The 14,156-nt window shown below is 35.3% G+C and overlaps 1 protein-coding gene across 1 annotated transcript; it reads left to right on the top strand.

The window, feature by feature from the left end:
- The first annotated feature begins 7,545 nt into the window (after nt 1–7,545).
- Nucleotides 7,546–10,155, top strand: LOC133821240 (serine/threonine-protein kinase CTR1-like). The gene is made up of 3 exons (XM_062253666.1): nt 7,546–7,763; nt 8,480–8,688; nt 9,732–10,155. The coding sequence occupies exons 1-3, from the start codon at nt 7,696–7,698 to the stop codon at nt 9,752–9,754; spliced, it is 300 nt and encodes a 99-aa protein (XP_062109650.1). The 5' UTR covers nt 7,546–7,695; the 3' UTR covers nt 9,755–10,155.
- Nucleotides 10,156–14,156: the final 4,001 nt, after the last annotated feature.

Here is a 14,156-nt window from a genome sequence, read left to right on the forward strand (position 1 = left end):
AATCCTAATCATTAATGTGTTTAATTCAATCCAATATTTTCAAGAACCTAGAACATTTTTTTATCTCTATACCCTCTCGCGAGTACTGCATAAAGAATGTGTAAGTGACAAATATCTTATATCTCTATACAACCAATTATACTTACCTTCATTAAGTTACACCCTAGAAACAATTCTAAATATTCCACCTCTTGATTTCACAATCTAGAACTATTTCGGCTACTTAGATCCATGCTTATCTCTTGATCTCACACAATCTAAGTTGTTCTCTCCATGGCCGGATTGTTTAAATGTTCCTCTCTCGAGTAATAATTCTCACAATCTAAATATAGCCCTAATTATAATAATATAGTGTAAAAATAATATAAAAATCACAATTATAGCCACAATGATTCAAAGTAGAACACAAGAACAATATTGGACTAAATTAAACTTTGCATTAAACCATAGAAATAGAATCATATCAAGAGATCCGTCTACACCCTAAAAAACAAGAAAACTTGTAGCACCCTAATTTCTCATAATATTATCGAGAACATAATGTTGAATCGTAAACACAAATGTTGCTCTTTTATTTAAGAAAATACTATAAAGCAAATGAATACCATGTTTTTACAAAATAAATAAGGTCTTTTACAAAATTTGTAATAACCCGGAATTTTATTTATTTATTTATTGTGTTTTATGTAAACATTATTCTGTGAATTAATTTTTTTTTATTAAGTGTATGAATAATAATTAAAATAATATTTGGTGAATATTATTTTAATTAAAGAAATGTGAGTTGATCGCTTTAGACCATAGTGTAGGGACTTAGATGTGAAATAAATTTAATATGGACATCTTGTTCAAAAAGTTTAAGTATATGATTTTACATGTTTGGAATCCACATAAAATCTTAAAATTATTTTAGACTATGATTTTTTGACTTATTCACTAATAGTGTAAGAATAATTCAAGAGGCATTTTATGGGATTAAAGTTATGAGTTTATGCTGAAAGGACTCACATAAAATCATAGACATAAGTTAAACCAAAGTTGCATTTTTGGTGTTTAGACTATAGTTTATATTTATCATTCTTAAGCTATAGTTTTAATGTTTTATTTTGAGAAGCGTACGGTGTGTTTGGCTGCACACACACTTATTGGAGGGAAACACAATTTGAAAAGCTATGACAGTTTTTAGAGGTTACCAGGGAGGGAATTAGAACCGTTGTTTTTCCTCATTTGTTTCATTCATCTTTGAACGTGAGAGAAAAACTGAGAGAGGTTAGAGAAAGTGAACACATTGTGTTTTTGTAGTGTATGACCACTTCGGGTCCAAGAAGAAGAAGGTAAGGTGAGTCATTTCTTTGGTTTTCTTTGGATTACGGACCTTAGACACGTCCTTAGAACCTCTGTTTTGATTGTAGAAGAAAGAAAGAGAAAGAAGGGAGTGTTTTGAGAGTTCGGTGCAAGAATAGTCGGAACAAAATAACGTAAGTCCGAACCTACTTTGTGTTAATTTCTCTCTTAGATTCTGAGTTCCAAATTCATATTGAATAGTTTTTTTGTGTTCATAGCGTTTTGGACTAAGTTGAGGAGAAGAAAGAACACACCAAGAACCGGCCACAGTAAAAGGTATATATTCATAGATTTCCTTCATAGTTTTAAGTTTCCGATTTTTCATTCTCGTTTCTTAGGATGGTGATGAATTTATGGGTTGTTATGTATGGTTTTAATCAGCGTTTTAGGACTAGAAAACATCCTTAAGGTGTTGGGAAGTGTCTAATATAGTAGATCTTAAGTTTTTGGGTGGCAAGGTGGTGGTTGTAGCCATGGCCGTTGGTTGCATTGAGAGTTTCTTCACCGCCGGCGTTAATGGAGGTTGCAGGCGGTGATGATGTTTAAGGCCACGGGCTGGGTGTTCTTCCACACCCCTAAGAGTTCCAGAGGTGTATTAGAAGTTTCCTTGGGGTTGGGTTCCACCTTGGGTGGGTTTGGGAATCACGGCTGAAACTTGGGAGTCATTGTTGACCGTTTGCTTCGATCAACCACCACTGATGGTGGTGGTGGTGGTGGTGGCCGGAGGTGAGGGTCATGGTGGTGCCGGGATGAGGCAGTGAACGTTGTGGGAGGTACCTATGTCTCGAAACTAGACTTGAAGAGTGCTTGCCATTCTTGGCCGTGCACAAGAAGCCATTGATGAAGGCTTTGTGCACGTGAGCATGCATGCATGGTTTGTTGTTTCTTTAGGTAAATAATGGTTACCAATTTGTAACCAAAGGGGACAAAAAGTGGTATTTGGTCCCGAAACTTTAGAAAGTTACTGCAAGGTTTGGGATTAGGTATTCTAAGATCAAAATGTGATTATTGAGAATTAAGGATAAAAATTCCCTAGCTAATTTTCTAAGTATAATAATTTACAAGTTAGGCTCGGGAATTATTATGTAAGATTCAAGAAAAATTATAGGTTTCGAAGTTAGTTTCAAAGTTTAGATTTGATGACTTAGAATCTACGAAATATTTTTAAGGACTTAGAAAATATTTTAGGAAGTACAATATTACTGATTTTAAGTCTCAAGGTCAAGAGGTGGGCTCGGGGCTCGAGAATTGGACTCAAGCATCGGAAAATGGAATTTTATGAAATAATTGGAGTTTTGACTTGAAATTTTGAACATGGCCTAGGATAAAATTATTATTGGAAATAATAATTTTCTAAGTTGAGTTTGGTATTCTGAGAGGGGTATAATGGTCATTTTACCCCAAGGGCTCGGGTTTGGGCCAGGGTCGGGAATTTAAGTTTTGTTTTTTTTTAAATTCCCTTACATATTTTAGAATCTTAGTAAGCATAGACTAGGACATATTGTCCCAATATGATTATTGTTAGAGAATATATATTATAATTGCTCAATGGAAATATGGAAAAACAAAAAATACAACTCTATGCAAAGATACAATGGACAAGATAATTGATTAAATAAATATTACAACTCAATTGCTCAAAATACAAGTAAATAGAAAGATGTACAAGAAGAAGATTACAAACTCAATACTATAATAATACAAGTAAATAAGAAGAACAAAAGAATGAAAGCACAAACAAACTCTCACACTCAACCAAAGTGTAGAGTAGTGGGGATCACCAACTTGAACAAGGTTCAAGACCTTTGTCCAAAAGCTTATTTCCCCTATTCTCTAAGCACTAAGGGATCTCTCAAGGAAATATCTCTCTGGAATTATCAAGCCTTTTGGTGTATTTTTCAGCCAAGTGCTTTGTGGATGAAAAATGGTGTTTCTTACAAGTGAGCATTAGGCTCCTATTTATAGAGTTTGAGATACCCCTTTGAATTTCAAATTCCACCAACCCTCATGGATGTTACCAATGTTTAATTGGATGTTTATGGAATTAAAATGGAAATTTGAGAGTTATTTGGGATGTTACAACCGTTCAATTTGGAAAAAACTGAAAATTCACATAGGCTGTCAGCCTCACTGGCCTCGGCCACGACTTTTCAATGGCCGCGGCCACTAGCTTCTGTCCCCCAGGCCACGACCACTGAAAGTCAGCAGCCGCGGCCACAGGCCATTTTCAACACAAAAAAGTCATTTTTCCAAAACGTTCCAAAACGTCCCAAATCCTTTCCCACATGATTTTGTAACCTCCAAACACCTATTGGGAGTTAAAAACATGTCTCCAACAGTCATATATCATCATGATTTTGTGAAATCCAATCTCAAATGTGTAACATATGATATACACATTATTGGGTAATATTTGGGAGTTACAAATTTGTAACTGATTTTGTAACTCCAAAATATGTCACATTTGGGCACACACATTAGTCCAATTTTGTGACTCTAAATAATATGTTACAAGGTGTGAAAAATCACATTTGTGTAACAAATCACATTTTGTCACATTATTTAATCTAATATTATATTATATGAAATAATATAACAATTATAGGGTCTAAATGCGATCGGAAATACTTACAAAGACATAATTCACGAAAGCTAAGGACAAGAGGTAAGGAAGTATACACCAAGAGTAACTTAGCTTGTTGTGATCTTAGTGAATTGTTTGCATGTTTGTATATTGTTGGTTAAATTCTAGTTGCTATATATATGTGTGATTATATGGCTGGATGCGCATGATAGTACCCATCTATCGGGTTTGAATGTTCTTAGAGCAGTAAAGTTATCATGAATGCATGTGCAATGTTTGTGACTGTCAAGGGAAACCTTGTGAGGGTGGACCCCATGCAGCCGTGTAGTGGGGTTAGCCGTCAAGTCAGTAAAGTCATCGGGTTTTAGCGGAGTATACCCCTTTGGCACGGGAGGTGAGTATTCTCTGGGCTGCGGAGGCCACCCGGGGATCATGAACTCACAGATAACTCGATGGCTCAGTTACAAGGGAAACCTTGTGAGGGCGGATCCCCATGCAGCCGTACAGTGGGGTTATCCGCCAAGTCAGTAAAGTCATCATGTTTTAGCGGAGTGTACCCCTTTGGTATGGGAGGTGAGTATTCTCTGGGCCGTGGAGGCCACACTGGGATTAAAACCCCACAGATAACACGATGGCTCAGTTATATGTTTTCAGTATGTTATGCAACACTTTGAATTATGTGAATATGTTAGACGTGTTGCTCGGTTTGTAGTTTCTAGATATGCATTTCTGTTATGCAAAGTTTGTTTTGGATAGTAGAATCATGAGTTGTAGCTAGCTTCCTTACTGAGCGTTATAGCTCATCAGTTACTCTGTGTGTGTAGGTAAGGGCAAAGCTTAAGGAGCAGTGCAATGAGCTTGAGGGGATTCTGGCTGAAGTATGCATACTGTGAAACAACCGACCTGCAGGGTTGTCAGGGTTCTCTTAAGTTTTCCGCTGAGTCCAGTAACAGTTTTATCAATTTCATGTTTACTAGTTTATCTAAAGAAAGCCATGTGGATACAGACTATTTCTTAAGTTACGTTTAAACTACATTTTTTTTTAAACTATGGGATTCCATCCAAATACTATTTTATTTCAAAGTACTCCAATGTAAAATTTTCCAAAGTTTACTTTAAAGTTTATTTAGTTTCTAACGTCCGATTTTGACCAAAAAGTTGATTGTAAGGGTCCAGTTGACCCTGGATAGTCATAGTCGTGTTCGGTGGGTCTAGTTAAGAAAAGTCGGGTCGTTACAAAATTAAAGAATCAACATTCAAATTTAAAGAAATAAATATACTTGGAAGAAAATCTTCATAATCAAAATCATAGGGCCTATATCATTCCAGCGGCTACATGGTCCTCACGAATAAATCACTTAGCCTTTAGGTCCCACTCGCCACCAACCATTCTAACCTCAATTATCTACACAATAATATCATAAGGAGAGAGCTTCTAAGCCCAGTAAGGAAAATGGATACAAGTAATCATACAATCACATAGTCATAACAACTCATATCATAAGTTTATACAAGATTTCATAACAACACTAATTTATATCATACAAGATCATAATACATTCTAGGTTATAATTAAACTCTAAGTCATAAACAAATTCGTTTGGTCATACATAGAACATAATAACACTCTAAATCATAAACATATTATATTGGTCATACATACGTCATAATAGCACTCTAAATCATAAGCATATTCTATTGGTCATACATAGGTCATAAAAACAAAACAGGCAAAATAAAAGATAAGTGCTTATAAGGGTTGGCAATCAAGCCCCAGACATCACTTAGGGCCATCATACAAGTTTCGGCAACCGAGCCTACCAGACATCACTTAGGTCCATCATAAAAATTCTCTGAACATCTTAGGTACAACCACATTTATCTCTTTTGTACCTAAAATGTTAGGGTCATACAAATCACTTAAAATGTCCTTACTAAAACTACCTAATTTTCCTTACCTTGAGTGTGGAATAAGAGGAGAAAAAGAGATTGCTTGTGCTAATAGATCTCGCCCAAAACCTTATATATAACATAAAAGATTTAAGATTAGAGACTATAATAATAACTAAACTTTCAAATTTTCTAAACCTTATAAAAGTCATACCTTAACCCTAGAATGAAAATATCAATACTTCCAAAATCCCGATCCTCCAAAAAAGTGCCTATCTCCAACAATTATACTAAGAGCTTGATACTTGGGTAATTTTGGCTATATAGAGGTTTTATGGACTTGTGTTTTAAAGATGACTATCTTACCCTTACAGTATAAGTTTATTCGGGCGGTAGCCACTGCCGATTCTTTTGCTACATTCAGGATTTCTAGTGCTTCTGGCACTCCCAGGGCTATTGGTATGTCTGGAATCTCTTCATGTATGGGAGCGACAACTTCTCATCTACCTCGCCCTTTTCCTCTTCCTCGTCCTCTTCCTTGGCCATTAAGTTTCACTGATCTTTTAGGTTCCTGGTCCATAGTTCTTTCTGTTTCCCTAAAAGACAAAATTGTAAAAACTAAAACAACCTATTATACTACTATCTATTAGGTTCATCTATAAACTAAAAACTACTCTAATATAATTAAATCCAACTTGGGTAAATGGGCCTTAACAATTGAATTTTCCAGAAGGAGGTGTAACGCCCTGGATAACCAAGACTGTTATACTGTGTGTTTTAAAAGAGTGCAAGACTTGCTAATCAAGTCGTTTGAACAGTAATGTGATCCTAACACTACTACAAAATACCCTTTACGGGACACTTTTTTAGGACACGCACATAAATGCAAGTCCTTAAAAATATTTATGGAGTTCTTAGGACACTCATTGAGAGTCCTGAAAAAACACAATTTAGGACTCGCAATGAGTGTCCTAAAAAAATATGCGAGTCCTAAAAAAATATGGGCTAAAAAATGAGTGTTTTACTTAACAATTATAAGGACTTGCTTTGGGAGTCATTAATACTCTTTAAGGACTCGCTTTGCTAGTCCTAAAAACACCTGAGCTAAAAAATTAGGAATGATGACTTTTAAAGACTCGCTTTGCGAGTCCTAAAAGAGTATTAAAGACTCTCAAAGCAAGTCCTTAAAATTGTTAAGTAAAAGAGCATAAAAACTGTTAAAACTAGATTTTTTTTCCTAAATTTTTCATATTATTAACTTTTGTATTTATAATAATTTTTATATCAACACTTAAATTTATTATTCTTTAACCTATTTATAAAATTAATTATATTATTCTTTAATATATTTATAAAATTTGTATTAGTTAAAAAAAAATTGTTTTATTAAATTGAAAAATATTGTAAAAACATTAATAAATAGTCTAAATTATATGAATATATATAGGTGGTGAAAGTTTGGAGCCAAATGAAATAACAGGCGGCAATTGAAATACAAATTTCCTTTTTTTATTTTCTCTAAAGTAACCTATCTCATTCCCTCAACTCTCTTCTCTTATCCTCACCCTCTTGCTTCTCGTCTCTTTATCTCCCTCACATCTAACCTCTCAGATCTCTCTCTAAGTATTCTCTTGCAGGTGGCTGGTGTGGGAGTCTCGATGGAGACAGCGACGGGGGCGGGGACGGGGACGGGGCTTGACCGAATAATCAACAATGTAGGTTTAGTTTCTTATTTTTCTATTTTTTTTCCTTTCCACTCACAGTAACACGTTGAAATTTATGTACTGTCTACTCTTCTCTCTCATATCACTCGCCTCGCACTCCCTCTCTTTCTCATTCTCTCATTCGTTCTTCCTCTCTCAGGCGCGAAGGAGTGGATGCAACAATCTGGGTGCTTAGCAGAGGAGTGGCTTTCGACGGTGCCATGGGTGCGTCTGGGATGGAGGTATTTTTTTTCTCTTTTTTTCCTTTCTGAAATCTGAGTTTATAATTTAATGTTTTAAGTTGATTTTTAGGTCATTGGGTATGAACGGATCTGTTTCGATTTCAAAATTGTTTATACTTGTTTTTTTGTTTGATTTTTTATAGTGTTTGTCATGTTTGGTGTGTATGGGATTTTGACTTTTTCGTTTACGAGTAATTTTTATTTGTGAACTCTTTAGCTCTTGCCTCTATCACTATCTCCCTCAAACTTGTTATTGCTCTCTTTGTCTCACTATATTTGTGTATGTCATACACTCTTTCTCACACTTGTGTATATTTATACATATAAAGAAAAAACTGAGAGTGGCTGCCATATGTTTGATAAAAGTTTTCAATGAATTCTGCTATAAAACATTCAGAGGCAAGGTAGAAAGTAACAGAGTTTGGTTTTGTAATTTTGACTTGATGACTCTATCTCTATCTTTTTTTTGGATGAATCTTTGTTGTCTCGTTTAATATTTTTAAAGATAGATCACACGGTTCTAGCTATTATTTTTGGGTGGTTTTAATTTAGGCATGCAAGGTCAAGAAAAAGTGTATTATGAAAGGCCGATTATCTTTTGGCTACATAGAAAACTGTTTGCTTTGTTTATTATGATTTTAAAAGAAACTTTAGAAATGTTATATGTTTCTTCATGAATGATAAATAACATTGGATATATTTGTGTAATCTTCCAGGGAATATTTGGTTGATTTGCTTGAGATGGCAGGAGTACTTAGCCAGCCAGACTCTTCACTTAATAGTGCATTGTCCATTTCAGTTTCTTCACCACTTTGCCATCCTAAATTTAAATCTGTCAAGACTGTTCAGAACTTTCAGATGTTGGCAAAACTTTATTTCATTGAATTTGGATCTCTGTCTCTTGCTTTTGACGACAATTCTTCTGGTAAGTCCCTTATTTCATCATCCATGTTCTAGTCGTTGGGTATACTGGCAGTTGCATGCAATAGAATATTATTCAGTACTCAAGTTGTAATTGTATTATCATTGCACATTCATCCATTTGTTGAAGCCAACATAGCTTCAAAATCAGGGTGGTTCAAGAAATGATTAGGAGTTTGCTAGTAAACAAATAAATTGTGATTTTTTTTTACTGCTCTGAAATTATAGCCAACAAATGTTATGTTAAAATTTATGAGTTGAATGAATAAGTTAAACCAAAAAGATATGAATAAGTGTGGCTGAATTAGTGTCTAACAATAATTTGCATAATATATTAAAAAGGAAACAAATTATTCTATGGAGGGTTTGATAACAAACATGCTCATACAACATCATGACCACCTTGAAAATTTACAACATCATGACTAACTTGAAAATTTTCTGATCAAACATTTTAATAGGTACTCGTAAAAATCAAGATGAGAAAAAAGTTTCAAGAAGACCTGAAACTTTTGATTTAAATTACATTGACAGGAACAACATTACACCCACATCTCTGAAAAATCATGAAATTTTTGCATCACCTTTTCTCAAAAGAGCTCCCCGGAATATCACTAATTCTAGAGATCATCGAAGGCTAGTATTTTCTGATCCAATTTCAAATCTTATGGACTCTGCACACTTGGTCAAGGACTCCAATCAACCATGTCATATCCTACCACTTCACTGTAGAGATGCTCTCCCAGAATTTTCTAATCCTTGGCCTGATGCAGCTAATACTATGTCGATAATAGACCAAAATGAGCCAATAAATAATAGACTGAGCCGTGAATTTTGTCTTGGCGAGGAGGGTTCACACATCTTGTGGCATGAACTCGCTTTAATAAAGAAAATTGGACCAGGTAATTGCTTTTCAATAGTTACAGAGTACTTAAAAAAGTAATAAGATTGTTTGATGTTGTCTTTCATGATGTCCATATTAATTGGTTGCCTCTCCCTTGTCTCATTTTTTAATGCACTGAACAGCATTATTTATTTCAATTGCAGTGGTTGCTTGGATAAACTTTTAAGGAGGCCGGATGCTGGAGTTATACTTGATGAAAGGCTTCGGCTGAATATGGCTTACGATGTGGTAATGTCTCAGTGTGATTAGTTGCTTTTTGTTTCTATGTTTCTAGGCAAACTTTTGAAAAATTTGATGAACCTAAAATTAAAAAAAGAACTTTTTTATAATGTGCAGGTCTATAATGAGATGCATTTCTTTGGCGCAATACTCGACAACATTGGTAGTTGAAGTTTTTAGAATAAAATGTATATTTCACTAACTTTGTATAAATTTCTTGTTTAATATTTGGTGATGATAGAATTTTACTGTAGTATAAACTATCATGTAATATGATTTTGTAAGCCGAGTAGACTAAATATTGAAATTATACTTTTGAGTAATTAATAAAAAATTATTTTTGTTGTATTTTCTTTGAAAAAATTTAGAAATCTAACATATTTAATACATTTTGGACTCTCAATGGGGTATATTTTTTTTAAAATCAAAATGAAAATTGTAGCTGCATTTTTTTTTTTTTTAAATTTACTTTTAAGGGTATGCAAAGCGGGTCTTAAAATCTTAAGTTAAAGACACTCAACAGAATCTTGCGAGTCCTAAAAACATTCTTTTAGGACTTGCGTTGCGAGTCCTAAAAAATTACTTAAAGGCACTCAACCCGATTTTTTAGGACTCGCCTAAAAACTTACTTAAAGGCACTCAACGGAAGTTTTTAGGACTAACATTCTTTTAGGACTCTCAACGCGAGTCCTAAAAACCCTCACTTTTTAAGGCTCTCAAATAGAGGACTTGCAATGCTAGTCTTAAAAAGTCTTTTTTGTAGTAGTGTAAGGTCAATTACCAGGTTAGGTTTCAAAGATTTCGAAAATAAACGGTTAATTTTCACTAAAATAGACGTTTAGTACATGGGATCCCAAAAACATGGTTTAAGAGTCAAATTTACAATTATCAAAAGTTATATATACCTAGTGGACACTCTAATGGGAAAAAATACAAATTTTAGGCTCTGTCCTTGTACTTTCCCTCGGCCGTGGCGGACGAGCAGCTCATGATGTACACCTCGTCCCCAGAGCTCTCCAACTCATGGTTGGCCCAGCTTACTTTTGCCTTTACCTGCACCACGTAGCACCCGTGAGCCAAGGCCCAGGAAAAAAACCACAACAACAAATACATAATCAGTAATAGCATCCAATCAATCATAAGACAGTCATTCATAATTTCAACAAATCATAAGCATCAAACTGACAATATTAAACATGTACATTCATAAATATATCTCAACCAATATACAAGTGCTCAAGGTCGGCGCCCTTAGGCTGAGCCTTCTTTTTACTCAACTGACTTCGACTCGCTTAGGCCGAGTCCTTTGTTTATCTAGCTAACCTCGACTCACAGTGGCCGAGTCGCGTCTTGTGCACAAATCATCAACCTCAGCTCTCTTAGGCCGTTCATTTCATGTTTCGCATAATAGTATCATAGTCACACAACACATATACTCAGATACAGGGAATCTCAGTCCCAACACAGCCACATGAGGGTGCAATTTTCTTACCTTGAATTCCGAGTGGAGGATACAGAACGGTCCCGAGCACGAACCTCACTCCCGAGCCTTAGTGATAGACCTAGTCACAGTGGCCAATGGGTAATCATCAATTTCTAATCATAAATACTTAAGAGACAAAAGCTAGCCTTCGAGACCTCGATTTCTACTAAACCGGGTAGTAGAAATCGTCCCAAGCGCCTAATTTTGAACCCAGAGCCTTACCAATCCTAGAAACCATCCTAAGGCAAAATCGCCTAGGCGGGCCGCGACCTGGCCCTAAGGGTCGCGGCGCGCCCCCAAGTCAGAGACTCAATCTTCTAGCATTAAGGGGAGGCGGGCCGAGGTGCACCTTCAAGACAGAGAGCCACCCAGGGCCATCTAGGCATGCGAGTCGTGGCGCCCCTGAGCTGGGTCACGGCGCGCCCCTACGTACCCAAAATTTCTGGGTTTCTTCCACACTCTTCCCAGCCAAAAACCTCAAAAATTCAATCAAACTCCCAACCAAACTTAGAACCATACGTAGAACTCTTATCCCCACAACTTAATCAAAATACCTAATCCTATAAGAAATTCACACTCTTATAAAACACTCAAATTCAATCCAAATCTAGCTAACAAAACCAGACCTCATGCAAACTTAATCCTTAACATTATTTCAGCATAATTTAGAGATTCTAGCTTGAATTCTCACCTCAAGTGGCAGCCTAATTCCTCAACAATTTCTCTGAGTATTCGTAGCTTGAATTCCCTCTGAGTTCCAGCTTAATTCCTAGCTTGATCACCTTAACTTTCCTTCTCTTTTTCCTTCAACTTCAAGGTACATGGAGAGGGAGAGAGAGAGATAGAGAAAACCGTGAGTGAGAGAGGTGAGAGAGAGTTGAGAGTTTTCTACCACTTTCTGGCTATTCCTAGGAGTTTTACTGAGTATATCCCTTGCTTAAACAAAAGACTATTTTGCCCCTTTAAGCCTATTAATCTTCTAAGGGTACTAAGGGGTAAAATGGTCATTCCGCTCCTAGTTCCCGTTAATTCCTCAAGTGTACCTATAATTAATCAATTAACCTTGTCAAGTCCAATTAATTACCACATACTTATTCAATATCTATAAATCCCCAAAATATCCTCTAAATTTCCAAAAATACCCCTAGGCTCCCCCGAGCCGGGTATTAAACCCCACAGTGACTATTTCACTAATTCACTCACTACGACCATCTCGAGCCATATACTACAAATATATCCACATAATAATGTGGTCCCAATCATTTATCACATTTAATCACATGTATGCCCTCAACGGGCTAAAATTACAAATATGCCCTTATAAGCTATAAAGGGCCCACATGCATATCTAATACTCGTAAACATGCATATCACATATTCATATAATCATATCAATCATGCATTCCACGTAATCACGCATTTAACCAATTAAACATACATATACCAATTATGCTCTCTTGGCACGCTAATCAAGGCCCTAAGCCCTATTAGTAATTTTGGGTTGTTACAGGAGGGCTGGGTTCATTATGTCGTACCCACTACTCAGGCCCCCTAACTTCCACGTGAACCCAAAAGATAAGAATTTAAATCCTTGCTTTATTAATTGTTATTTATTTTAATTAGGTCCAATTTAATAATGTAAAACAACAGGCCTTCACAAATGGGCTAACCCATAAGAGAGGAATTTAAACTTTACACTTTCAATTAAACTCAAAATATCTTAATATTTACTAAACAATACCATTGAAATAATAAAATAAAAGAAATAAAAAACTTTATTGAATATAAAAATTTATTTACAAACTAGTAGAGTTCTAAAAAGAATACTAATGATCATGCACTTTTTTTTTTCTTTCAAATCTTCCACATTGGACCCTTCTTCTAATATGTCCTGCGTGAAGTCTTCATAATCATCTTGGGTGTAGATAAATCTTGAAGTGAAAGGAACATTACTAAGAAATCCTTCCCTAAGATTATTTGCTAATTGGTGTACTCTTTCACCTATCTCCCCGTTTGGTAAATTGATTTCTTCAATAATTCTAAAATTTTGGGAGAACATATCCATAAATATGTCATATTTATCCTCAATTGGTACACTTTCTTCAAGTAAAACCTTGTTCCATACTATCTTTAAACTCGGTTGTGCTAGCGATAATTTGGCTGAGTGCATGAGAACTAATCTTCTCATGCACTTTCAATAAAGTTGTGTGACTGGCAATAATATTTTCTATTTCTTTGTGGATTCGATTAATTCTAAGAAACACCCTCACGAATTTAGTCTCACCATCAGGGTCGGTTATTCGCCTTATTGCCTTAACTTTTCTAACAAAAATTGGGTCCATTGTGTTAAATTATGAAAAATAAATCATCAAAGGAAAAACATCATTTCACATATTCAAAACATGTAGCGAGTTGGTCCTTTATAGTTTTCGTGTGTATTTCGTGAGAACGTTCAGAACCAATATAGCCGTGGCTCTGTTACCACTTATAACGCCCTAATTTCTCATAATATTATCGAGAACATAGCGTTGAATTGTAAACATAAATGTTGCTAATTTATTTAAGAAAATACTATAAAGAAAAGGGATCTCATGTTTTTACAAAATAAATAAGGTCTTTAACAAAATTAACTAAGCAACATTCGAATTTAAAGAAATAAATATACTTAAAAGAAAATCTTCATAATCAAAATCCTAGGCTCTTGATCATTCCAACAGCTACATGGCCCTCACGAATACATCACTAAGCTCTTAGGTCCCACTCACCACTGGCCGTTCTAACCTCAATTATCTGCACAATGATGTCATAACGAGTGAGCTTCTAAGCCCAGTAAGGAAAATGCATACAATCACATATTCATAGCAAA

This window comes from Humulus lupulus, chromosome 3 (assembly GCF_963169125.1).
Source record: "Humulus lupulus chromosome 3, drHumLupu1.1, whole genome shotgun sequence".
Classification (NCBI taxonomy): domain Eukaryota; kingdom Viridiplantae; phylum Streptophyta; class Magnoliopsida; order Rosales; family Cannabaceae; genus Humulus; species Humulus lupulus.

What these genes read in the sequence shown, in the direction of transcription:
- LOC133821240 (XM_062253666.1), top strand. Translation starts at nt 7,696, where the DNA reads ATGCAACAATCTGGGTGCTTAGCAGAGGAGTGGCTTTCGACGGTGCCA. An exon ending in TGGGTGCGTCTGGGATGGAG is followed by an intron (nt 7,764 to 8,479) that starts GTATTTTTTTTC and finishes GTAATCTTCCAG; the next exon opens with GGAATATTTGGTTGATTTGC. An exon ending in TTTTGACGACAATTCTTCTG is followed by an intron (nt 8,689 to 9,731) that starts GTAAGTCCCTTA and finishes TTTCAATTGCAG; the next exon opens with TGGTTGCTTGGATAAACTTT.